The sequence below is a fragment of the Polypterus senegalus genome, chromosome 13, assembly GCF_016835505.1.
Source record: "Polypterus senegalus isolate Bchr_013 chromosome 13, ASM1683550v1, whole genome shotgun sequence".
NCBI lineage: Eukaryota > Metazoa > Chordata > Cladistia > Polypteriformes > Polypteridae > Polypterus > Polypterus senegalus.
This window is the reverse complement of record NC_053166.1, coordinates 62,490,941-62,518,051: the sequence shown is the minus strand read 5'-3', so window position 1 is coordinate 62,518,051 and position 27,111 is coordinate 62,490,941. Positions and strand designations below refer to the sequence as shown.

General features: G+C 38.5%; 1 protein-coding gene across 2 annotated transcripts in view; it reads right to left on the bottom strand.

The window, feature by feature from the left end:
* stard15 (StAR-related lipid transfer (START) domain containing 15) overlaps nt 1-27,111 on the bottom strand; it is a 135,481-nt gene that overhangs the window by 9,669 nt on the left and 98,701 nt on the right. For both annotated transcript variants that reach the window (XM_039774958.1, XM_039774957.1), the window contains exon 2: nt 15,911-16,058. In XM_039774958.1, the coding sequence (XP_039630892.1) occupies nt 15,911-16,058 (148 nt within the window). The remainder of the gene's footprint in view (nt 1-15,910; nt 16,059-27,111) is intronic.

The window sequence follows — 27,111 nt, the reverse complement described above, 5'->3', positions numbered from 1 at the left end:
CACAGTGCAGAGAAGACGGTCAATGAGTGCAACTGAGCCACAGATGATCCACCCCATCAGGTCCAGAAGATATAAGAACAAACACCGCTGGAAGGTGGCATGACATTTTGGACCTGAGCACCCAAAAGACTGGAACTCCCTGAAACCTGACCAATTTTGTATTTTCGATAATGCTACAGGGTGAAACTTGAAGCGATTGCCTGTGATTGTTTGTGTTTGAGTGGCACTGCGAGCCTTTTGATTTATTTTATTTTTTTGTAAGTATTAAATGGGGTTTACCCATCTGGATCCCCAGCTAATTTTGCACTTGTTCTACCTCTATCACTTGTGCCACAAGGGTTATGGGGTGCTGGAGCCTAACAAGATCTGAATAGGGTACCAGTGCATTGCAAACCACACTCATTCAGATTTCCACTCTCACTCTTATGCTGTGTTAGTGTAGCCTGTACATCTAAACAAAATCTCAAGGAGAATGTGCAAACATGCAAATAGTGACCACGGTGGAACCTTATTCCAGGTAAGTGATGCTAAGAAATACTCTTCAATCCCATGTATTTGTATGTGATATAATAAAAATATTAAGTTTAATTTAGCACAAAAATTCTACAGTCGTACCTGGATTCATGTAAACACTCCATCAACAGAAATAACAGTGAATGGTTAAAGTTAAAAGCTGGGGCTGCACAACAGGAATCAAAAACACTTGTCACAGATGGCTCAGCCAGCTTCTCAAATGTCAAGTCTTGATTAGTAATCTGTAACTAACACCGCCCAAGTTCAGATCTTAGGTAACTGATGCTAGACATGACCATCTTAGAACTTTTTATGCTTTAACTGGCTGAGGTTCAAATTAACTGATATTCACATTAATAGTCAACAACAATCTTAACTATCACATGATTAATCGTCACAGTGCAGTGATTGGCTGGGTGGTGGCTGCTGCTCTAAACTTTATTTACATAATCACTACTTGAGCACAATGTTTGAGAAGATAGTCACAGGACAGATGGAAAACAGCTACTGAATTTCTTATATAAAAAGTTTAATTAATCCTGGTCTTGGCTCTGAGAACTAGTTTATTAAAGTATTGATGTCATAAAAATAAAAAAATAAACAATACTGACACAGTAATCAATCAGACACCAAACTGAAGAGACTGGTTGTAGCAAGAGGTCAATCCTCTTATGCTCCAACAAGCAAGCTAATATCAATGGTTTTGACCTATAGCTCAGAAAACAAACCAGAGCTACTCATGCCAACAAAACATTATGCTTCAAGATTTTAAACACAATGGTTGATGCTGATAGCATATTAATCAATATTTTATTAATCAAGTGTTACAGACTGTACATACCGATGGACTCAAAATGTATGCACATAATAAGCAATATCAACATTAAGTCTGGTATATCATACGCTCACATCCTGCAATAGCAAAACAGAGACAAAGGGAGATGAAAATGATAACTTACTCTGTCAAGTGCTCGCCCAGTAAAGCCGAATAAAGCATGCTGTTTTTTTTTCTTTTTAGAATTGTACATTCTTATTGAAACATCCTTCCATAACTTCCTACCACTTGCTACAATGTATCACAGGTGGCATTTTACCCATGTAATATAAGACTAAGTTGCAGATTAGGAATCCGTTCTGTAATATCATAATATTTATCCATCCATCCATCCATCCATTTTCTAACTCGCTGAATCCAAACACAGGGTCTGCTGGAGCCAATCCCTGCCAACACAGGGCACAAGGCAGGAACCAATCCCGGGCAGGGTGCCAACCCACCGCAGGACACACACAAACACACCCACACACCAATTTAGAATCGCCAATGCACCTAACCTGCATGTCTTTGGACTGTGGGAGGAAACCGGAGCACCCGGAGGAAACCCACGCAGACACGGGGAGAACATGCAAACTCCACGCAGGGAGGACCCAGGAAGTGAACCCGAGTCTCCTAACTGCGAGGCAGCAGCGCTACCACTGCATCACCGTGCTGCCCTCATAATATTTATTTTTTCAAAAATTTGTTTTGTAATTATTGATCTACATTAACAACTTTGTACATTTCCAAAAGTTCCTTATAAAGTAAAGTTATTGTCAGAGCTGCGTAACCAATCTGGGATTGAATTATAATCATGTTGAATGAGCACCTGTCAATCAAAAAAAATCACCTATTTATTTTTTTTTTTAATTAACAAAGGTATGGTATTTGTATATACTGTATATAGCTGGGTTATGCGGCTTCAAAATTCCATAAGTCAATGGGCCTCAGTTAAAGTGCCATATACTTCAGATGTATCACAAGTACTATTTAACTAATTATATTCTCTATTTAATATTTAATATTTAATATTACTGGCAGGCAATGTGTTGTAGTGTTTAAGGCTTTGGACCACTTACTTCAAGCACTTAGGTTGCATATTCAAATCCTGCTACTGACATTGTGTGACCATAAGCACGTCTCTTCACCTGCCTGTGCTCCAACTGCAAAAACAAATGAAATTTAAGCAATTGTATCTCAAATGTCGGAAATTGTCTTCTTATATGTGAAGACTAGGGTGATTAGAATTTCTCTTTGTAATGGAAGGACAAAAAGAGCATGCCACTTAGGGCGTTGTGCTAATATTGTAGCATTGGAAGTATTCTGGGTCTGGTATAAAAGGAGTCATTACCCCTCATCCAGGGAGGTGGAATCGGGTGTGGATGATGAAAAAACTTGCCTGGGCAGGAAGAGAGCAAAAAAGACAGAAAGAAAAGAATTGTGTTTAAGCTTGTGTAGATTTGAAGAAGACGTTTGTGATAAAGCAATCTTTTTAATAAAAATAAGCAGTTTGAGATGCCCTTTAGTGGTCATTATGGCTTCACACTAGCCACTTCGCATTTCTGCCACTCGCATTGTGAAGGGGGCTGAACGCACGCTAAGGTGATGCGGACGAATCAGCTGCTGGCTTGCTGCTAGCTGCTGCTGTGGTGCCTGATCTGCATGTCGTGCTGTGTGACGATCATTTAAAAGCCTGTACAGCAGCTGTCCTTTTGTCTCAAACTTCCTTGTCTCGTGGGATGTTAAAGTGTCTCCGAGAAATTGTTTGTAAGTAGGGTATAATGAGCAAATAGTCTTGCAGGACTTCAAAGTGTCTCTCCAAGATGATCACATCTTGATCCAAGATTTTTATATATAATAGATAGATACATAAATATACATACATAATGTATATCTGTCTGTCATGAAAAACTTGCACACCACTTGGCCTTGAGCCTTGATCGTGGTTTTAATCGAAATTTTATGATAGCATGACCCAATGAATTGGACATGTGATCTATTTGAACAGAAAACTGGGCATTGGTTCCTCCTCCTGGCCCGTGCAGCCATGTACCATGAGGAGGAGGTTAGGAGCACATGCTGATACTGCGCATTGCCTCACCCACCACATGACAAATCAACTCAGGATCCCAGATTAGGACCCAAGGGCGGCCATGCGACACCTCAGCACTGGTTACATTCCATCTGAGCTAGTGTAGTGCTGAGGTGCCAATTCTGCCAACAACCCTGCAGTTTGGAGGGACATCATGCAGGGCTGCAGGCAGATTAACATCATACCCAGGATGGAGCAATTGTAGGTTAAGTGCCTTGCTCAAGGGCCCAATGAAGTAGAGTCACTTTTGGCATTTATGGGATTCGAACCAGCAACCTTTCGCTTGCCAGTGCGAATCCCTAGCCTTAGAGCCACTACGCCACCCCATGTACCATGCCTAACAGATAAGGAACAGCTGTGCATGAAGGTATCATGACTGACAGGAAAAGAACATCAACAACTGCTGAAAGTGAAGCACATTGTACAGATCAATCAGATATTCATGAACTATGGACTGTTATGCCATGAAAAACAACAGATCCATGAACTCAGCTTGGCATCAGACCGAAAGAAACTATTTAGAACACATGCGCAGAAAGACCACATGTTTCCTAGTACTGTATATACAAATAGTGTGAGGGAGATTGTGTTTGGAACTGCCTGCCATGGTTAATGAGGATATCCTGACATCATTTGTACAAGCACACTTCAATTAGAAAATTAGGTCATATATAACATTTAACTTTATGTTTTGTTCTTTAATAACAGTTTATATATGAGAGTCTTATTTCTTTGAACCAGATATTTCTACCCCAGACTTTTAATGATTTGTTTATTTTGGGACCTTTGGACCATAATGGCAGAGAGATGTTACTAGAGTGTACCATCTATCTGTGTGCTCATTGGTATAACTGAAATGCTTTATAGATATTATATGTAAGTGAACCTGAATAATAAAATGAGTTGCTCTCTTAAGACTGAAGGCTGATTTATACTTCTGCGTTGAGCCTATGGCATAAAAATGTGCAAAGGCTACACCATTGAAAGCAAGCACATGCCTGAATGCCAGTTGGCGGTGTTTGTAGCATGCTAGAAAAGCGAATGATCCATTAAAATGCAGGCAGTTTTGCCCTTCAGGATCACCACTACTTTCACTACACATTTTCCTCTATCAATTGAACGAATTTGTCTGTTACATTTTTTCATGTCTTCATACATTCGCCATCTTTCAAACCAGCAGATGAATGGAAACATATTACAAGAAATATGTAATTAGCAAACTGGCCAATCAGAGGCATAGAGGTTTGTGTAGGGTTCAGGTTAATGCAAAGAGTAGTTAAACGCAGATGCAGAAGCATAAATTACACTTAACCAGTAATGCTATAAAGAACTTTGCTGTTCACATAGCAAGGCTCAAATGGCCAAATGTAATAAAGGATGTCTAATTTGAAATAATTTGTAATGATGATCTTTATTTACTGAGTATTTACCACAACATTAGATAGATAGATAGATAGATAGATAGATAGATGGCTTTTTATGCAAACAGTATTTTTTCTCTTTAAGAAATGATCAAAGGATGGGACTAGCTGTGGCAGCTGGGCTGTTCCTTGGGCTTGGGATCTAGAACACATTTGGCCTGATGCTGTACTGCTTCCAGCATGCCAGGGACACCAAATAACAATAATATAAAATGTTAGTTTAAGAAAATTACATTCCTGGACTATTGGTGAACTTTGCAATAACATTTTTTCCATTAAAAAGCTTTCATCTGGATTCATTAACTACAAAAGTATGACAGAAATGACACGCATAAAGGTTAAAAGTTTGTAGACCACTTCATTATTAAATAAAAAAGTAAACTGCACAGTAATGTGAATTTGAAATTGAGCGTCAAAGTTACTTAATCCACCTTGAGGAACTTGCTGCTGTATGAAGCACTGCACTGAAGCATTTTGGAATGTAACTGTCCATAAATATATGTACAGTAGATTTATTTAATAAATTATCAACTGCACAGTCAACTATTGTTGTTGAGCTCTCTAAGAATCCTGGGAGTTACTGTTAGTGATGTCCATGCTCCCAGTTTACTCTGTTTGTGTTTGCTATTCAGTCCACACTAAGTATATTTAAAACTAATGTTTTTTTTCTAAGCGTAAGAAATTCTTCAAGTGGGTAGTTCATTGCTCTAAATACAACTTGATAGTGATAGCGATCGTGATTACTATTTTATATAGTGAAATGAGGTGTATTAAATCACAGCAGGGCAAAGCTGGGTAACACCACCCTGAATTCTCCCACTGGGAGCTACTAATTACCAGTGTGTTCATGTAAAGTTTCCCCTGAGAAGCCCATATATCCCATAGCATGCGAATACAGCATGTCTTTAGCCTCATTTGAGAAAAAATAGATTTGGTAAAAGATGAGAAACCATAAAATGGCAGAGTAGGATTCCCCTCGTTCCCTAACGCCCACGGCCACACTAGGGACATGCATTCAAGTGCATTCAATATGGGAGCCAAAAAGAATCACTAAGCCTTGTATTTGAATGCCTGACATCATTTAGAAATGATCCGAATGAAACATATTGGCAACAGCTATTAGTTAACCAAATGAGCCTGATGGACTTAATGGTCTAATGTTTATAAAATGTGTCATGTTCTTACCCTCTTTCTGCATAATATGAGCAAAGCACTGCTGCTTCCTTGCAAGGCTGTCATACAGAGGCACCTTGAAGTCAATAGAAGATTAAATGACTCGAAGCTCAGCGAGTAAGAAGGCTAATGGTTTTGCCAGCTCTCATTCCACAGTTTCTAATTCTCTCTTAACCTTTCCTACTCAGATGGCAATGACCATTATCAGAGAGTGCTGTTCCATGAAGCTGTTGGCAGCATTAAATTAAATGATATTGATTTCCAAGCACCCAAATGCGGCAGAGAAATGGCCGCCTTTGTAAAGAGGCATTTTTCAAACCATTGTTGATTCAACTAAAAGTATTTTCCAGTTCAGCTTGTTGGAGCTGCTTAAGTAATTTCAGACTGTGGATAACAAATTAGAGCAAGTTTATATTTCTTTCTCAGCAGACATCTAATAGCAAGTCATTTAAAAAAACATTAGCTACAGTATGTCTCCTCCTGAAGAGAGCCTCTTTAAGTGTTCCACTTAACCTAGTGTTTTTTGTTATTAATATTATGAGAAAATGAAGCTCTTCAGTTCATCTATCCAATGTGACATACATGTATAGAAAGAAGCAGGCACACTCTCTACATTTAAAATGAAGCTTATTTAGTAACGCCAAACTTTCTTAAAACATCACACCATTAATTGTTGGTGTGAAATGGCTTTTTATTCTTGTCTATGCTGATCTACTTCTGCCTTGCTGACTCAGAGATATTGAGCCACTGTACTCCATTGTGCAAGAAACTTATGGTGTTAACTCATATTAACTCTATGTGTTGAATTTTGAGTTTGACTTTAGATTAGGTGTCCCTAGTACACTGTACTTACCCTGTAATTACTTATATATAATTACAGAAAAACTAGGTGTCATTACCTTGTACTTAACCGTGTAATACAGTGTTACGCTATAATTAAATTACTCAATTGTAAATGTTATGCCGCAGCTTTTAAAAGCACATATGTACATGCATTGTAGAATAACAATTACAATAGTGCTTTACCACAGCATTACATTATGTTACACAGTTAAAAAGTCGTAAATGTTTATAAAATCGCCTGTACGTTTGATGCAGAGAAACTTTACAGCAGGTGTAACTAGACCCAAAGACAGACTGGTTTAATTTAAATAATGTGTAAGTCGTAGTTTCACAAGGTGGTGGTAGATAGATAGATAGATAGATAGATAGATAGATAGATAGATAGATAGATAGATAGATAGATAGATAGATAGATAGATAGTGTGACAGATTAGGTGCTTGCTCGCACCTTTGCACCCTCAGACACCACGTCAGACAGCAGGTAAAAGTCCAATAGTGATATTTATTATAACAATAATGTGCACAAAGCACTCTCCACTCCCAAATACTCCAATAATAATACAATAAACCAATAATAATCCTCCACTCTCCCAGACGCTTAGCCACCCTGTCTCCCAACTCAGCTCATTGTCTGGAGCGAGGCACCGCCCTTTTAAACCCCCTGACCCAGAGGTGTTTCTGTCCCAACAGTCCACAGTTCCTTTTTCCTTCCGGGTCAGTGCAATCAGTCTTTTACTTCAACCCGGGAGCACGTCGTTCCTTCCCGTCACATGACCGTGACGTACCCCCGGGTCATAAGGCACAAAAGAGCCCATAACCCCTCCCACAGTGACTCCTGGTGGCCCCCAAGGTATCCAGCAGGGCTGTGTATAAATACTACAAAGTCCATGAGGCCCTGCTGGACCTCGGGGCACTATCCTGCTGTCGGAAGGGCTCCTCCTGGCGGCCTGGGGGTGAGGACCGGCATGAGAAGCCGGCAGTCCTCCACAATAGATAGGATAAATGGTTTATTAATCCCAAGGAGAAATTCACACACTCCAGCAGCAGCATACTGCTGATAAACAATATTAAATTAAAGAGTGATAAAAATGCAGGCATAACAGACAATAACTTTGTATAATGTTAACGTTTACCCCCCCATATAGAATTGAAGAGTCACATCGTGTGGGGGAGGGACGATCTCCTCAGTCTATCAGTGGAGCAGGACAGTGACAGCAGTCTGTCGCTGAAGCTGCTCCTCTGTCTGGAGATGATACTGCTTAGTGGATGTTGTGGATTCTCCATGATTGACAGGATTGATTGCTGATTGCTCAGCGCCCGTCGCTCTGCCACAGATGTCAAACTATCCAGGTCCGTAGGACACACAGACACAGAATTCAATGGATGGTCTTCTGGGAAGGCTTTCTTTATTGCAGCCGCATTATCTCCTCCCTTTTATTATCCTGCTTCCTCGCACAACCAATTGTAAGAAAGAAAACACTTCTGTGAAAATGAAGCCAGCTGCAGCCTTAGAACACTAATCTTCAAAAATTTTAAAAAGATATAAATATCATCAACTTATAAATCCATCCATCCATCCATTTTCTAACCCATCCATCCATCCACCCATTTTCTAACCCGCTGAATCCGAATAGGGTCACGGGGGTCTGCTGGAGCCAATCCCAGCCAACACAGGGCACAAGGCAGGAACCAATCCTGGGCAGGGCGCCAACCCACCACAGAACTTATAAATCTGTAATTATTAAAAGTATCAATTATTTAAATTAAATTAACTCTGTAGCTATAAAATGTAATAATGTAAATGCTTCAAAGCATTTTATCATGAAAATAATATTATCTGAAGTATAAATCTTAGATTTCATGAATTGAAAGTATTCTGTGTGGCTACCACTGCCCGTGGCTACGGTCAGCGCAAGAGTTATCCAGTTAAAGAAGCACTTAGCAATTAACGAGTGGGTGAAGAAGCACATAGATTACAAAGAATTTAACGTGCTACTTTAGTTACGATGGATCTTGAGGTAAGCACTCATAAATTAACGATCAGTCATAAGACAGAGTTTACAATGTTGTTAGCGTTATGACGCTTTTGGAGATGCAGCCCACAGGTTGAGTGAAAAGTGCACAGTATAACCAAACAATAACCCAAAGTGTCTAGAAAAAGGCAAAGTGAAAGTCTAAACTCAGCCCAGTGGAAATATTGTGGCTAGTACTAAATGATGTTGTGTGTCCAAGACTGCCAAAAAATCTGAAACAACTGTAGGTGCTGTGTGAGGATGAATGACTACAATTCCTCAAAACTACTGTGTGAAATGGATTAGTAACTCTACAAAATGTTGCCAGTACAAAGATGGCCAGGCTTGCTAAATTAAAATGTTGATTTACATACATCAAATCTAACACGTTTCTGTTAAATAAAGGAAGTTTTATTTATTAAATAAAGTTTATACATTTACAAGTGTCTCAATTACTGCCATTTTGGTTTATGTTTATTGAATGGCATAATACTTAGTATTCCATATGTAAATATTTTTATATTCAGTAGAACATTCTCAGACCTACTTAATCAAATCATACCTGTGTCTCTGTCATAGCCTATGCCAACAGCATTGAGTTCAAGACAAGAACTAAGGCAGGCACACACACACACACACACATACACACACACACACCAACATATGCACAAACACATTGACATAACGCAAATTTCAAATTGCGTGATAAGCATTTTAGAAAGAAATAATATACAAAATTTACATTTTTGCATAAGCAAGGCAATATTTACAGGAAGTTTAAATGATTTTGAAACTCTTTTTACATCATTAAGGCTTTTTATTTCTATATGCAATAATCAGTCCTCTCTGCCAAAATTCCCCTGAGAGCAAAACAAGCACTTTCCCACAAGGTCCTGGAGAACACTACAACCGGACTGAACAATTTTGAGGCTCTCTTGCCATGGCTAAGGTCAGCATTTATGATTTCTCCAATTGAATGACACTGAGCAAAAACAGAATCCCTTACCAGTTAGCAAAGACAAAGCCCTTACTCACAAACAGGAACATGCGTGCTCCACCCAGCTTTGTTTAAATGAATGTGGATGATCATCAAGAGCTCTTTGGAGAAATGAATCAAAAAGTGGAAACTTTCATAAAAACTGTGTCATTATCTTTGAAGAAAAGGTAAACCTGAGCTGTAGGATCCTCAAACCGGTGGTCCAGTATTGTGCCAGTAGCATGATGGTTCATCAATACTGATTGTGGACAACTTGCTATTAGTGATGAACAAAACATCAGTGTTTCCTTTTGCAAAGCTCAGGGAAACTGAGTTTCAGATCCATTTTGCATGCAAAATGGGAAACTCTTTAAAATGAGTTTCTTTTTGGGTGGAAAGCAAAGATCATTGCTCCATACAGGTTATTCCACAGCTGAATCTGCTGCATTCAATGCCGTGTTCCTGGGCTCCTTCTATCTATTTCCAAACTTTACAAATTAATTTAAGCCAGAATTCTGACAGAGAATCAGGGGTGGCTAAATGCCCAGGCCAGGCCTAAGGATTTTATCAGTGGAGGCGCGCCTTGGATATGCTTTCAAGTAAGTGCTATCTAGCTGTATCAACCATGTTATGCACCAGAATAAACTTTGCCATACTTTTGCAAATGGTGAAAAGGGTTGCAGATTAGATACAAATTTATCTGGTAATAAAATGGATTTTGCTTGTGGGGAAGCACTACTCATTTGAATTATTTTGTGAAGCAAAACATTGAGTTTCACCATGAATTTAATTTTGTGTGAACTGTTCTAATCATCACTACTTGCCATCATTGACAGAACCATAAAATCTACACTAAATCAAATGCCAGAGAAACTGAGCTGAGGCTACAAATTAGACAAACTGCATATATTGTATTGTAAATAAATGTAAAATAAATTAAACTACCTTTCCTACAAAGTATGGTGGTGTCATAGTTTCTCCACTTATTAATGATAACTTCATACTGTTACACACATGATAAAAGTCATGCCTTTGAAATTCTTTTTTTATCTCTATCCTGATTTGTGCTTTTCAACAATAAGATAATTGCTTCTTTCTAGTGAACCCTAGTTATGCAGGCCAGAAACTTTAAATGAAGCCACTGGGAAGGTAAATTAACTTTGTTCATCCCTTGGAATGTGAGTGGTTAACTCTGAATTCAGTTATAGCCCCTATTTCGCCAGGGTGTATAACTTTAAGTTTTTTTTCCGTGTTTCATTTTAATATTGTTGGCAACAGAAAAAATGGGTCTGATGGAATGTGTTTTGATTTTGACCTTTAGATTAACAAAACCTGAAATACTGTAGGCTTCTGCTGTGTAGCTTCAGACAGTAAGTTTAGAAAATTAATTTCAATAAGCGGTTATAACCTCTACTTCTCTTGTAATACTCTTAAAAAAGGAAATTGGAGTTCCCCAGCTGAGATCCTATCTAAAGTATTAAAACTAATATTAAAGAGGAAAAAATGATTGGCAGAACAGATATGAGGATATGATTTCAAAACCTGAGTTTTTTTTTATCGTGTCCTGATCATTCACCTCTAGTGGAAAGTCTGCAGCTGCATGTTAGTAATATTACTGTCCAGACGTGAGCTACTGTCTGGTGACTGTGACGATACGCTTCAGCGGCCACTTCCTGTAACATCCTTGAAATGCCCTGCCATAAAACTGATTCTTAGAAATAGTAAGCTGCAAAGTCACCAAATACAGTACTTTATTAAAACTATGAAGTGCTATCAGATTACCCATTAAAAATCTGTCTATACTATTCTCTATGATTAAGAACAGTAATATATGAATTTGAAATTTTCAGTTCACTTTTCAGATTTTCTGGTTATGAATCTTCAATTTGATTTTTATCATAACCTCATTTTATGTTTAGATACAACAACATAACAAACTTGTGGTATAACGCTCTTCACCAAGTGCAGGTGCAGTGTGCTGTGTCAAAATTCAAGTCTAGATTATACTTATTACTAAATGCAGATTTGTTAAAAACTACAGATAGTCTGTATAGTACAGTATTACAAGTAAAATTTTAGTTTATTCACCTTATCAAATAATAGTAAGTTGTGATGTTTCATTTATTTTATTTCAACAACAAAACAATACATGTGAGATTCCTAATATGTTCTCATTTTGGATCATTAAGTCTTGCAGGACAATTACCCAGGTGAACTGGGAATGACAGAAAATCAATTTTTGTTATATGGATCATTGTCCCAATAGAATACCATTCTAACCTTGTCAACACATCCTGCAAACAGAACACATGAATTTCTTTGCAGCATTTTGCAATGTTGCATGAACCTACATTTAACGTACAGATAATCAGTATGGAAACCATAGAAATTCCAGTGTATGTATGCAATGCATAACATATAACAGTCCTCTTTGTGTTAATCGCTGATTCACAGCAATTTATAGCTACTGTTGGTATTGTGATTGAGGAAAACATTTCAAGTTCCACAAAGAAATGTTGGGGCGCCAACACAGGCATCCCCATTTAATTTGCTTAATACATTTTAAAAAATGGGCTCCTATACACACCAATGCAAATCTTAAATGATCAAAAAAACAAGAAAGCCATCAGGCTATAATTCATATGATTTGGGTCAGAGCAAAATGAGCTCCTTCCTGTGGTGCGATCCGTTTAATACAGAACTCCTCCTTCCAGCTGGTGGGACACCGGAAGGGGCGGTGTGAGTTGCCCTCATTGGATGTCTTTTCTGTACTGCTGAGGGAACAAAAGGGGAAACGTTTAGCACAAATACCCCCTATAACCCAGTGTCGTAGTGTGTACCTCAGATGAGGCCAGAGATTGATCCACAAACGCTTGTGCGTGACATTTTCTAAAGTGTTCTTTCCATGTACTCTACATTAAATAGAGCAATTTAATGGAGGCAGAAATGACCATACAGTACAGTATATAAAGTAAATTTAATGTAACTATTTTAAATGGCAAACATTAAGGACCAAGGCCTTCTAAAGAATACTCCTTCTGTTCCTTCACTCAATAGTTTAACTGGGTAGGTAAGTAAATATGCCTGGCACCAGATACGTCAGTCGTGGTCTATAAATGGTGCTATTGAGCAGAACTAAAATGTTGCTTGTGAGATAAACACAAATAAAAAGGAAAATGTGTTTCTTTAGATAGATAGATAGATAGATAGATAGATAGATAGATAGATAGATAGATAGATAGATAGATAGATAGATAGATAGATAGATAGATAGATAGATACTTTATTAATCCCAAGGGAATGTTAAAATAAGAACTTCTGGCTTGGATAATACAAAACCGCTGCTGTCAACAATATGAGGTCAGACCTGCTCAAATTCTACCAAATAATATATTAACATCTGCATACTCCAGGTCTAGTTTGTGTTGTCAATGAACAGAAAATGCAGATAGGTGTACGTCTACAATAAATAAAGTATTCATGTCTAGTACCTGCGTTTCAATCAGATACTACATATGTTCTGCTTGCTGGCTTATTACTTAGCGTGGTGTGAATTATTCATGTTGCATCTCGCATCGTGTATCAACATATGTATTCTTGTGCAGCAAGCTTATTTGAGCAAAGGAATTATGCATGTGCATACAATGAAGTGAACATCAGCGCAGAAAAGTTAATTTGCATTAAGTCAACTGGACACAACTCACAGCACTCAGACAGTAGTCAGTAACAATCCAACCACAACAATATATTCTAGATGAAGCAATTGTTTTTTTCCCCGAAAATAACACCTTCACTACTTTATGTTCAAGTCCCCTGACCTGGATAATTCTTTGAAATAGAATAATCTCTGGACTCAGCACCTTGAGGAGCTTGAGTAGTAAGATGTAAGTGAAGGCTTGTGAGGCAAAAAATTAACAAACATATGTAGCAATATATAACAATGTAATAAATATCTAAAAATTATGAAAAAGTTGTAAGTTTAAGATATATAGGCTTTACAATTATCTCTTTTTTGCGAATTTGTAATGAATCGATAAGATACATGCCAAAGGTGTCCAGTTAAACACCAGGAGTCACCTTGCGTCCATTAAGCATTTTCCAACAGTAATTTCAATTTAAATATGGCAAAGCAATGTTAATGTAAAGACAAATGAAGGTATACTTTAATCTAAAACTTGTCTGAGTAGTGGTGAAGGTCTCAGTTTTTAAACAACAAAACATATATGTTACTACTTTATAAGGAACAGTACAAAATGAAAAAACTTAAAGCCGTGAGAAATAATCTATACACTGTCACGCATGCCCAGAGGTCTACCAGATCAGCTCAGCCAAGGCAAGCAGTTCCACTGCAAAATTGGGGGGTGACTGTCACTAACTGTCTCCTCTCCTTTTTTCATAGACCAGTGAGGACAACCAAGCCCAACAGTAAGGTCAGAAGAAAGCCCCACCCCTTCCGGTTCTGGGAACATAAAAAGCAGAACCCCAGGAAGATGAGGACCATGGAGGACAGAGGGCGATTAAATGTTATATAAGCAATTTCAGTTACGACCATTTCAGTTCCTTTGAAGCCTGCATTCGTTATTGTCGGGACTGTTTCTGTTATCATTTTTTCTTCTGACTTAAAAAGTAAACTGGGTTACCAGGGTGATACCCCAAATTTTTGTGTTGTCTCAACTGCTTCCTGACCACCGGTCACAGCACATGCCAACCTCCTTGTAATGGCCTATCAATATATCCAAAAATGTCTCCAAATTTAGTTAGGTGAACAAACTCAGTGCTGTAAGAATAAGGCCACATTCTAAAGGGTTTTAAAAGTGGACATTTTTGCTACAACCATATTATTAAATGTTTCATTCATTCCTAAACATTATCTTGTTTTGCAAGAATATGATGATGAGCATTTTGGTGACCTGGCACAAAATATCAAGGCATCTCTGAGTCAGTGTAGCATTAACATTGAGTTGGATGAGCCAACACACCTAATGAGCTACAACAGTTGTATGTAGAACTGCAAATGACTTGAAACGAGTTACGACATGGGTGACTAGGCATTTCCTTTTATGAAAAACTCTTAACTACTGTACGTTGCAGAATATGATCAGGCAAAGCAATTTTTTTGCAATGTGGGAGAAAAACTAGAGTCCCGCAGAAAAGCCAGAAGAAAAACATATCATAATTTGTGAAAATCTGAACCCATTTTTCTGCTACTGTAAGGTGGTTGTGCTAACCATTGCACTTCCAACACGTCTATTATGTGTTCAAAAAATGAGTCCACTCATTAATTGTAGGTGAGTGGGTCTGCTTAATTGTTTTCATGTTGAAATCCCTGACTCTATCTACCAGACCCCCTGTATTTTAACTATAGTTAACAAGCCTGTGAAATCCAAATAATTTTAAATAATAATCAATGGCAATGACATTTCCTGCAGCATCCTTCCCATAATGACTGTTTTACAAATTTATTTTAGCAAAAATGTGTAGTGGGTATGTACAAACAGAAATAACTAGCCTGGGCAGTTTTACTGAGCACCATCTATTCTAACTTGAACCTGGCTTGGAAAGGCCTTAACTTTTAGCTTATCTGGAGAACCACCTTTTTTTTAATACTGTGAGGTTTCTGTACTCTTTTAGGAGCATCCCCTATGGCGAAGCACATTTGCCACATCTGTGAAGGACTACTTATCTGTCACCGAAGCAAATACAGGTTCGCAACACAACAGCAGAGCACCACGGAAACAACTACGAGTCAATCGGGATCGTGCTAAAGCGATGGGTGATTCAAGGGACAATATAAATGCAGGGAACAGTATAACTTTGTCACTGACCTGGCCCTGACTCTGCCTGTTTGCTGTGCCTGTGTATAGGGAAGTGGTAGATCCCCCTAGAATAAATAACTGTGTTGTTCCTGTTTCAAGTTGAATAAAGCAGGTTTTGCTAAAGTACTGAGAGTCAGCCTTTTGTGGTGCAAGACAGTGACTCAGGCATCACAATGCAAATGCAAACTTGTGTACAAAGGTTACTGTGACTAGTTTCAATAAGTCAGTTTAGTACCAAGCTACAGCTTACAGGAGTAGTAGCCCACATCAGCATTCACTGTTAGTCGCCCAATGTCATAAGTCTCAATCATGTTGGAATCCCACTTCCGACGGTAGCTGGTGTCATGAAGCACATCATAGAGGGTTTCAGCCGTGACATCCTTGCAAATGATTCTCATCTAAAGAAAAGAAAAAAACATTTAGATTTAACTTTTTCCTGTAGATAAAGCTTCCTGCAAAGCAGTTGGTGGGAAAGAACCAAAACCACAAATGATTTTCAGAAAGGATTCATACAAATTGTCCCAGGCTGTGTGTTCAATTAAGGGTACCAGACAATTCAGTCATTATGTTATTGAATGTTTAAGATGCTTACACTAGCACAATGAGAAGACTGGGTACGGGAAGTTGGAATATTGTGATCAGTAAATGAAGTATTGATTACCTGGGGTAGAGAAGGCATTGATAGCATATTGGTGAATTGATTTAAAATCCATACCAGGCAGCCGGCATTTAATGGTAACCAGACGTTAAGACGTTTGCACCTCATTAAACAGAGTGCACCTATTCTGTTATTACTTGTGAAAGTAAAATGTACTCTTAAAAGTGTATTTACTATTTGGGTAGTTGCACATTTCCCATCCATTATTCCTAATTGTATTTGCCCAAAACCATTTCTCCAGTTATGCTGAAACATTGTAATTACATGCAAAATTATTCTTAATTCAAGTTCGCCATCATTAGGGGAAACAACACTAAATTAAAATATAAAAAAATGATGTAGCTGGCTTCTGGTCCAGGGTTGAGTTCTACCTGCCATGCTGTAAATCCAGGCACAGACTGAATAAATTAAATTGAAAAATGAATGAAAGAAAGAATGAATTAGGCAAGGCTGATTATGCATACTTTTTTTGCATATGTGGTATAAAATGCATAGAATCATCCATCCATCCATTATCCAACTCACTATATCCTAACTACAGGGTCACGGGGGTCTGCTGGAGACAATCCCAGCCAACACAGGGTGCAAGGCAGGAAACAAACCCAGGGTAGGGCACCAGCCCACCGCAGGGTGGACACACACACACACACACACACACACTAGGGACAATTTAGGATCGCCAAAGCACCTAACCTGCCTGTCTTTGGACTGTGGAAACTGGAGTACCTGGAGGAAACCCACGTAGACATGGGGAGAACATGCAAACTCCACGCAGGGAGGACCAGGGAAGCAAACCCAGGTCTCCTAACTGCAACACGGCAGCAGCGCTACCCACTGTGCCACCGTGCCGGCGTGTAGAATCATCCTACTCAAAATAAGGTGAATCAGAGATTGTGGCATCCAGCAGAGGTCAATTTTTTGGAGTAAAGTTTGGTGTATCCCAGGGATCAGTCCTTCCCCCTTGCTTTTTTTCTATCTGTATAGTTCCCTTTGGTGACATCATTTGCAAATCAGGTGTTTATATTCATTTTTATGCTGACAATACACAGCTATATACAGTATACCTGTAAAGACAAATGACCTGTCCCAACTCCTGAATTTAGAGGTATGTCATTAAAAATGTAAAAAATAAATGGGTTTGAACTTACTTTTGCTATATGCCAACAAAACAGCATTATCGGTTATTAGACCACCCTAGTTGCACCCTGTGCTGGCTGGGATTGGCTCCAGCAGACCCCCGTGACCCTGTGTTAGGATATAGCGGGTTGGACGATGACTGACTGACTGAGACCAACCAAGTATGGACACCTGTCTGACAACTTACATGGTTACAAGGGTAACATTTATGGCTGCTGTGTTTCTAAAAGTTTGACCATGGAAAATCTTGAAGTTTATTTTTGATGCTTGTCTTACATTCCAGTCTCATATCAAAGTTATTACCAGGACAGCATTTTTCCATTTTAGTAATATTGCAGAAATCCCATCTATTCTATCATTGCATGACACTGAAACATTAATATATGCATTTCTTTCTTCTAGTCTTGACTATTGTAACGCCCTTTTTATTGGTTGTCCTAGTTGTGCTACTAGAAGTAGTCAGCTTGTTAAAATTTCTGCAGCAAGAATCGCAACAAAAAGGAAAAAAAATTGATCATATAATACCCATTCTGTTTCTCTTCATTGGTTACCAATACAAGTTAGAGCTGACTTTAAAGTTCTTCTTTTAACTTTTAAGGCTTTGCTCCACCTTACGTAGCTGAGTCAATAACACCATACATTGTGGTACATTCTCTTCACTCTTGTAATGCTGGTCTCCTGGTCATTCCTCCACTTAAGATTAACAAATAGTTGATCACAGAACATTTGTCTACCATGCACCTTAACTTTGGAATAGTCTTCCATTATGCATTAAAGAAGCACACGCAGTTGATACTTTTAAATCAAGACTAAGCACTTACTTTACTCTCTTCATTGCAACGTGTGTTAGAGTTCAGTCTGGCTCATTATCTCGAAATATTTTCTGAAACGCTTAAATTATTAATTTTATTACTTGCTGACACCCGTTAACATGGTGTTTTTAATGTCAAATCATATTATTTATTATGGGCGGCACGGTGGCGCAGTGGTAGCGCTGCTGCCTCGCAGTTAGGAGACCGGGTTCGCTTCCGGGTCCTCCCTGCGTGGAGTTTGCATGTTCTCCCGTGTCTGCGTGGGTTTCCTCCGGCGCCGGTTTCCTCCCACAATCCAAAGACATGCAGGTTAGGTGGATTGGCGATTCTAAATTGGCCCTAGTGTGTGCTTGGTGTGTGGGTGTGTTTGTGTGTGTCCTGTGGTGGGTTGGCACCCTGCCCAGGATTGGTTCCTGCCTTGTGCCCTGTGTTGGCTGGGATTGGCTCCAGCAGACCCCCGTGACCCTGTATTCGGATTCAGCGGGTTAGAAAATGGATGGATGGATTATTTATTATTATTTCATTAACATTAATGTTGTTTTTTTATTTATATTTTTCACTTGCTTGCTGTATATTTTGTACCATGTTTTCTTCTTATTTGTGCCAGGTATTGGGACCATACTGCATCGTGATCTTGCACTTTAAATAAAGTTGATTAATTGATTGATTGATTGATTGAAAACTGGCAAAGAGATGAGTCTGCAATGCCAATTATTTTATTGACTTGGAATGGCAGAAGGTAGGCATGGTTTGATTCCATTTAACACAGTTTGAACTGCAGTATGAGAGTAGTGTCAGTAGCAGTGGGTGAGGTGCAGTACTGGTTGAACTGATACACTGGACAAATTTTTTTTTATGGCATGGATGTAGAAAACAAAAGTTTTACCCGCATAATAAATGTTAGTTGGAGACTTGGAAACTCATTTATCTATGCATGCAATGCTAGACATCAAATGTGATAGTAGATCAGTGTGTGAGTGTCTTATAATATTACTTGAAGTGATGTGCAGTTCAACCTGATGGGGAGTCAATACTGGCTCCAGCCCCCCATGACTCTATGTTGGGTTAAGTGGGTTACACAATGTATTTGTATTAAAAGCTGGAGATCTGAAGCACAGAGAAGGACATGTCTTGTTCTGTGTCTGCTCTGTGGCAGTGTGAGGGAACGAGGGACAAAGAAGCATTTAGATCCATTTGAGTAGAAGACTGTTAACAAGCATTTCAATGGATAGGTGTGCACAATTATTCATTTATACATTTGTTATTTGTTAAAAATAAATTTCAGCCTAAAAAGCATATACAAATATACTGGTGCCTACTGAAACTATCAGAATTTTTAATTATATCAGGATAGAGATTTTTGTTAGTTACTGTCAGGCTTTATGTGAAAAGTGAGCATATCTATCTCATAAGAGGTCTGCAGAAGTATTCCAGCTTTCTACAATACAATACAATATTTTTTGTATATCGCTCCTCACTGAGTGCAGGAGCAGAGTTCTGTTAAAACACAAGTAGATTATACTAACTACTAATGTTTATTACAATCTTTTGGTTTGTTTCTCACATGGAAAACTCTTTGATCCCAAAATAAACATATAAATAAAAGTTGATATTAAATTAAAACTTAAAAAATATTGGCCATCAAAGCTTGTATTAAAACTTGATTGCCTTAAACAGATCCCGACCGGAACCTTATTCTTTCATGTAACTTTTGTTTCTACTTATTCCTTTACTATCTTCCTTTCAGTTTCTAAATGTGCACAGCTCATAACAGATTCAAGATAAAATGAGATGCTGGCAAAATTTGGAGGAAGGCAGAAGCCAAACCAGAATGGGTTGCTAGTTAGTTTCAGTTACTTAAACAAGGCCAATTTAATATTAACAATCCAACTAAAAGGCATGTCTTTGGTGTAGAGGAAGATACAGCAGAGGACAACAAAATAGGAAAAATGCGTAAAAGCACCATGATCACACTCTGAGCTGTGAGGCACTATTGCACATCTAAGCAATTAGGCTCTTATTAATTGATTGCCCTCATTTATAAAAAGTAATCATGTGGTGTTGCTGTACATTAAAGTATTGGTATGAGAAGATTGGGAGCATGCATTGAAACAGTGTGTTGCCGCACCCTCTACATGGCAAACCACCTCAGGATCCCAAATTAGGACCTGAGTGTAGCCGTGCAATGGGTGACACCTCAGCACCACACTGGAACTGAACAGAGTGAGGTGTTTTACAGCCACCATCCCGTCATACCCAGGATGGGGGAATTACAGGTTAAGACCCAATGAAATGGAATCACGTCTGGCATTTACAAGATTCAAACCAGCAACGTTCTGATTGCCAGCTCAGATCCCTAGCCTGAGATCCACCACTCTGTGGTATACTGACTATCATAGGCTAGGGTGTTGCAACAGGAACAAATTTTTCTAATTTACTTCATTTTATCTGTCCAATTTACTGTCTGTATTTAAGTCTTTCTACTTTAGGTAAGGGAAGCACTGTGGTGCAATAACTTACACTCAAGACTCACAGCACACAAGCTGCTGTCCATGTAGAGTCTGCATTTTTCTGATGTCTGTCTAGATGTGTATCCTGGTACTTTAGTTTAGTATGTGTGTTAGGTAATTTGTGATTCTAAAATGGATCTGTGTATGCTTGACTAGGTCTTATGCTGAATTGGCAGCCTGTCCAGGGATGGTTTCTGCCTTGTATCTGGTGTTGCCAGGATAGGTTTTGGTTTCCCACAAAAATACACTGGATTTAGCAAGTTTAGAAAAACAAAAATTTCTTATAAAATAAATATTGAAAGTAATACCAATGCATCTATTACTGAAGTTATATAAAACAATTTTTTAAGGTTGTGAGGAGCTGAAGTCTATCCTGGCTGCATAAGGTGTGATGTAGGAACAAGCTTTGTAGGGTATGAAATTTTATGGCAGACTATAATTACTCACTCACTCACTCTGTTGAAAAACTGTTTCAATTTCTTTTCTGCTGTAAGGAGTCCAAGGTTCATGTCCCAGGTCTTCCCTAAATGGTTTGCACGTTCTCCCTATGTCTGTGTGGTTTTCCCTGAGTGCTGAGGTTTCCTCCAACAGCCTAAAAATATACATTTTAGGTGGATTGGTGGTGCTAAATTGGCCCAAGTTTATGTGCGTGAGTGTGCTCACCCTGCGATGGGCTGGTGCCTTGTCTGGAGGATTGCTCCTGCCTTGCGCCCTATGCTTGGTGGGACAAGCTCCAGCCCCCTGCAGCCCTGCTCAGGTTTAAGTGGCCTTAAGTGGTATGGTATGGCACTTTCATTCCTTAAAAAGCGCCAAAATCAGCATTGGCTCATGGAACTAATCTTCTAATTACTTTTCTAGTCATGGATGTCACTCTGCCAGGAATGCTTCAGCAAAAATCCATGTGTATTATTATAGACAGTAGATCAGCTTTATTAGTCTTTTTCTTAAAAGACAGATCACTTTTAACAACTTACCAATTCTTCAAATATGTGCATATCACATTAAGTTCCATGTGACCAAATCTATCATTTGTCCAGTAACTCAGGACAACGCTTTATTTCTAGTGTACTCATTACTCAAGCAGCAGACCGTGAGGAGAGCGACATGATTGGCACTAATTGTACAGTGAATATAAAAGATTAGAATGGTCAAGTTTCTGTACACTGTGGTCTATTGTCTCCTTTCAATGCCCTTTATAATAAAGTGTGTGAAGCTCCTGCTCACATTACGGGTAATATTTCAAGTGCTCCCATCATGTAAAATGGTGACAAAGGGGGAATTAATGGGCTGCGCTGTCCTTAAGGAGCCTAATTACTTCTAATAAATTATCTCAGCTCCAGCTAGATCAAACCTCTGCTGAAAGAGTCCTCACTCAGTCTCACAGCAGTCAGCAGATAATGCCCGTTCTGTTCAATGTCCGCTGGCGCCCTGTGCCATATACCAAAGCCTGTTACTAACCTATAAAGCTTTAACTGACCTTGTGCCAGACCATTTCTGTGATCTTCTGCATCACTACATTCCAGTCAACTGATATATCCCAAGTGACAGGACATTCAGCTCTCTTGTACCCAGACTTATGAATGACATCCCTAAAGCATTCTGATGTACAGACTTTGAAATTACTTTCTATCCAATGTTATTTATTAAAGTTGTTCCGTGCTTATGTTTCCACTGTGCCATTCTGAATATTTACAAAACATTTTCAATATGGGAAAAGTGGTACCTGAATAAAATGTGTTATTGCCATTTTAGCATTAATGAGGTTTCCTTCGTGTAAATAAAAACACGGCATGAAGGCTAGGGGGCATTATGGAGCCCCAAACCCCAAACATGAACACACCAACACAGATTCAAATTCAAATAAAGTGGTGTTCTATTACAAATACCTTATATACACAAGCACAAAGGCAAGTTGTCTCTCCTTTTCTCACTGTCCCTCTTTCTACCTCACTGCTCTCCTCCAGTCGAGTGTTCCCTGCCTTCTTCCCTTCTTTGTCTGGACATTACAGCGCGGCCCCTTTTATTGAGAACCGGGAGTGCTTCTGGTGACATGACATAGCCAGTTGGAAGAAGTTCCAGGTTATGAGAAAGCTCGAGGAATTCTCCCATGGCAGTGGCTTCTACCATCCACAAGAGATCGCTACAGGGCTGCTCCTGCAGGTGTCCAAACTGGGACTCTATATGAGGGACACTGCCACCTATTTAAGTGGGGGATGAACTGCTACCTGCTGTGCTCTCCTGCCAGTTCTTGTACTCTTCATACATCCCACCCAGGACAGGGATCTTAAGGCATCCCGACCCGGTATTGCCCCCATTTAGTCCATCCTTCCATTATGGCATCCCAGGCAGGTAAGGACTCCATCTCCATCTTTGGTGGGACACCCAACATGTCCTCTGGATTCATCTACAATCGGCAACACTTTAGTTTAGGTTCTGAAAAAATACATCTATTACTCATTTACTGTTATGCACAAGATCTTAAACACGTCTTTGGGTCTTAACAAAGCATCAGTAAAGTATTTCTTCATTATCTGCAGTGTGACTAACTAACAAAACTTCACTTTGGAGTGGTCTGAAGTGGCTCAAATGAGACACTTTCTCTTTAATATTACATAATTAGTATAAGACCTGTGAATACTTCATATTAGCAAGTAATTTTACCATCATATTAATATGCCACACTGCACAGAAATTAATAACCCATCTAATGATTTTTTATAAGTTTAATGAGGACCATAAATAGCCTTTGTTAAGGTCTTCTTTCATAACAGTAAATGGGTAATAGATGCATTTTTGCTGTACCTAAACTAAAGTGTTATCAAAATGTAAATTTATTTGTTACGAATACTAAGCAAGTGTAGATGAAATCAAAAGTAGTGAACAATTTCATTAAGCCATTGCCTTTCAAGTTAGTGCCCTCACCAAGTAAGGTGCAGACATGACACGAAAGCTTGTTATTCCATCATTTTCAAAATAAGAAGGTTATGACACTAATAATGCTTGCCTATTGGTAATGAAAATTTGATAAACTAATGTCAGCATTAAATAACAATAAAAATAATAATAATTCATCACATTTATATAGCGCTTTTCTTGCTACTCAAAGCAATATAAAGAGTGGGGAAGACACTTCAACCATCACCAATGTGCAGCATCCACCTGGATGATGCGACGGGACCCACTCTGTGCCAGTACACTCACCACACATTAGCTGTTAGATAGCTGTGAGATAGCCAGTTAGAGGGAGGGGATGATTAGGGGGCCAGAATGACTAGGCCATGGTGGGCAATTTTAAAATAATCTAAATGGCACCAACAACTGCTCTGTTTGAGAAACCTAGTCACCATAAGCACTGCACTTTTGTTTGAAATGATCTTTTAATAAAGTACAAAAAACTATCCTTTTGGGCATTTCAACATATTTATTAAATAAAGAGTAAGCCTTAACATTTTCTTAGAAAAAACAAGATGTGCATAGATGGTCTAATCTCCATCTTACTTTAGCAATTAGAATTAACATTATCAAGATGAATATGCTCCCTAAGCTTCTGTTTCTATTTCAAAACATCCCCATACACATTAACAAATGATTTTTTTAAGAAATTAGATTCATAATAACCTCACTTATTTGGAATTCAAAATATCCACGCATCCTATGGGCGATCCTACAATGATTTAAATCAGCAGGCGGCATGGCTCTATCTAACTTTCAATTTTATTACTGGGCGGCAAACATAAGAGCTACAAAAACCTGGACATTGACACAAATAGATGAACACATACAGGTTTAGTCTATAATACAGTAGAAATGAAATCCCACACTACGTCCTTATATTCCTTGCTTTGTACACCAGTAAATACAAAATATCACCAATATACTGTACTAACAACCCAATTATCCTTCAGATTCACTCAGAATATAGAACCAATGTAGGAAGCAATTCAAGTTAGAGAATATTTATCTTTGGCACCTCTATATTATAACCACCTTTTTCCTACCTCTCAAACTTACACAGTTTTAATGTCTGGAAAATGTATTGGATTAAATCATTGAAAGATTTGTATATAAATAATGTTTGTGCATCCTATGAACAATTACACTATAAATTTAGTTTCCCATTAACACAATTTTTCCACTATCTCCAAATTAGAAACTTTGCTAAACAAAATCTGCCCAATTTTCCTCGCCTCCCGCCTATTTCTATTTCAGAAGATATATTGATCAGTCTTGGGGACTTTCTATAATACTTAAAACCATTTTAAAGTCTCTTCCTTTGAAATATCCCAGAGTACAGTGGGAAAAGGATCTCTCACTTAACATTTCAGGAAAGGAGTGGAAGGCAGCCATGCACAGAACTCATCCTAGCCCCATATGAACAAAGCTTAAAATTTTTTATCGAGCACATCTTTCTCATTTAAAATTGTCCAAAACGTTTCCAGGGCAAGATCCAACCCGCCAGCGTTGCAATCGAGCTCTAGCCTCTTTGGGCCATATGTTTTGGACGTGCACCAAATCAACATCAGTCTGGACAAAAACTTTTAAATGATTATCAGAAAGCCTTGGTGTCACAATCCCTCCTCATCCAGTAACAGCTGTGTTTGGGGTACTCCCAGATGGGTTTAAAGTGGAGAAGGACAAACAAAACTGTAATTGCCTTTATTTTGCTATTAGCAGGTAGACTTATCTTGCTCAACTGAAAAAATACTAGCACACCTCTTTTACGTCAGTGGGTAATTGATGTTATATACTATTTGAAATTGGAAAAAAATTCATTCTCTCTTAGAGGATCTGTTCAAAGCTTTTTTAAAACCCGGCAGGATCTAATCAATAATATTTTAGAAAAAGTACTTATATTTGGGAGATAGACACCTTTCCCTCTATACTACTCTCAAATGTTTTTACTCTGGCTATTTGCCTTCCTCTTTTTCTCAGGGGTAAGGGTTGAATTGAATTCAGTTTTGTTAAGTTTGACATGATTGTATGGAATGTTACATGCTTTTAATAAATTCAATAAAAAAAAGAAAAAAACATGTTAGATTAGCTGGAACTTCTAGATTTGCCTGTGTGTGAGTGTGACGTGTAATGTCCTGGCATCACGTGCCAGGCTGATTGTGTCTGCTGCTGTTGGGATAGACAAGTAAAACAATTAAGCATGAAGTTGTGTCCAAAATGTTAGAAAATGGATGGTTAGGTGGATGTATGACTATGACTTCAGCTGCTTACTTTTACTACCAGTAAATGATTAAAAAACAATAACCTGCTTTGGATGTCTATAAGCGTGGCGTTTTTGGAAATTCAACATATTCTACTGCTAAATGGCACATATATTTTATTGACTTGAAGTATTGAAACTAATCAACACTAACTTCATGATAGATGTATAATAGCTAGCAGTGTTCATGAAAGATTGTGGATAAGAATGCTGATGGACTTGTCTCATCTCTGGAAAAAATTAATCTGAAGGCTCATCTTTCCCCTTAGCACTTCACTAATATCCTGCGTTCAGATGTCTACTTCCTTTTCATCTGCAGGGATATCACATTAGCATTTAGCACTGAAATGTGTTATTTTAAATCTAGTGTAGTAAAAGGTAACGCAATTACAGGTTTACAGTTTCTTGAGACACACTTCTGCATGCTGCGTGTGGTCATGGTGCTTACCATTTATTTTCCTCTCACATGTCAAACACTGGTTTAAGTAAGAACTTGGTACATGGCGGTCAGAAGCTCATCGAGCATTCTTATAAAGGTGTCACCCAAACAGCTTAACAGTTTTTTGCCTGGTCACTGTAGATATTAGAAGTGTCCAACAGGGGTCCTCAAATTCATAAATTAGTCTTTGTTTCTGCCTTTTGTCCCCTCTATCCTGACATTTTTAACCTTGGAAAATGAAGACTTTTGAAAATGCTCTTCAGAACCATTTATTTCTGAAAGTGTCAGCTCAGCATTGCAGTTTAAATGGGTGAAAACGAACAGTTTTGAAAATGCAGACTTCTACTTGCACTCTGATTGGTTTTTGCTTGTTATGTGGCAATTCCGTGATAGAATCTTGCTCTTTACATGTTCTCAGTTGCTTTGTTTGCCTTATACCTCAATAGCAATTCCATATGATAGTCAGTCCAAGCAAAGCAATCTGGTCTTTTGCTTTTGGCAGTCACCATTGCTATTCTCCCCATCTTAACATAGGCTGCAAATGAATGTCTAGTGTGGAGGACACTTCTTCTTCCTCCTTCTGCTAATGCATACATTCCCAGTATTAGTAACAAATTACTTCATATGTGTTTCCAGTCATTTTTGTGGGGAAAAAGAGTCCTTTGTAAATAATATGAAAACAC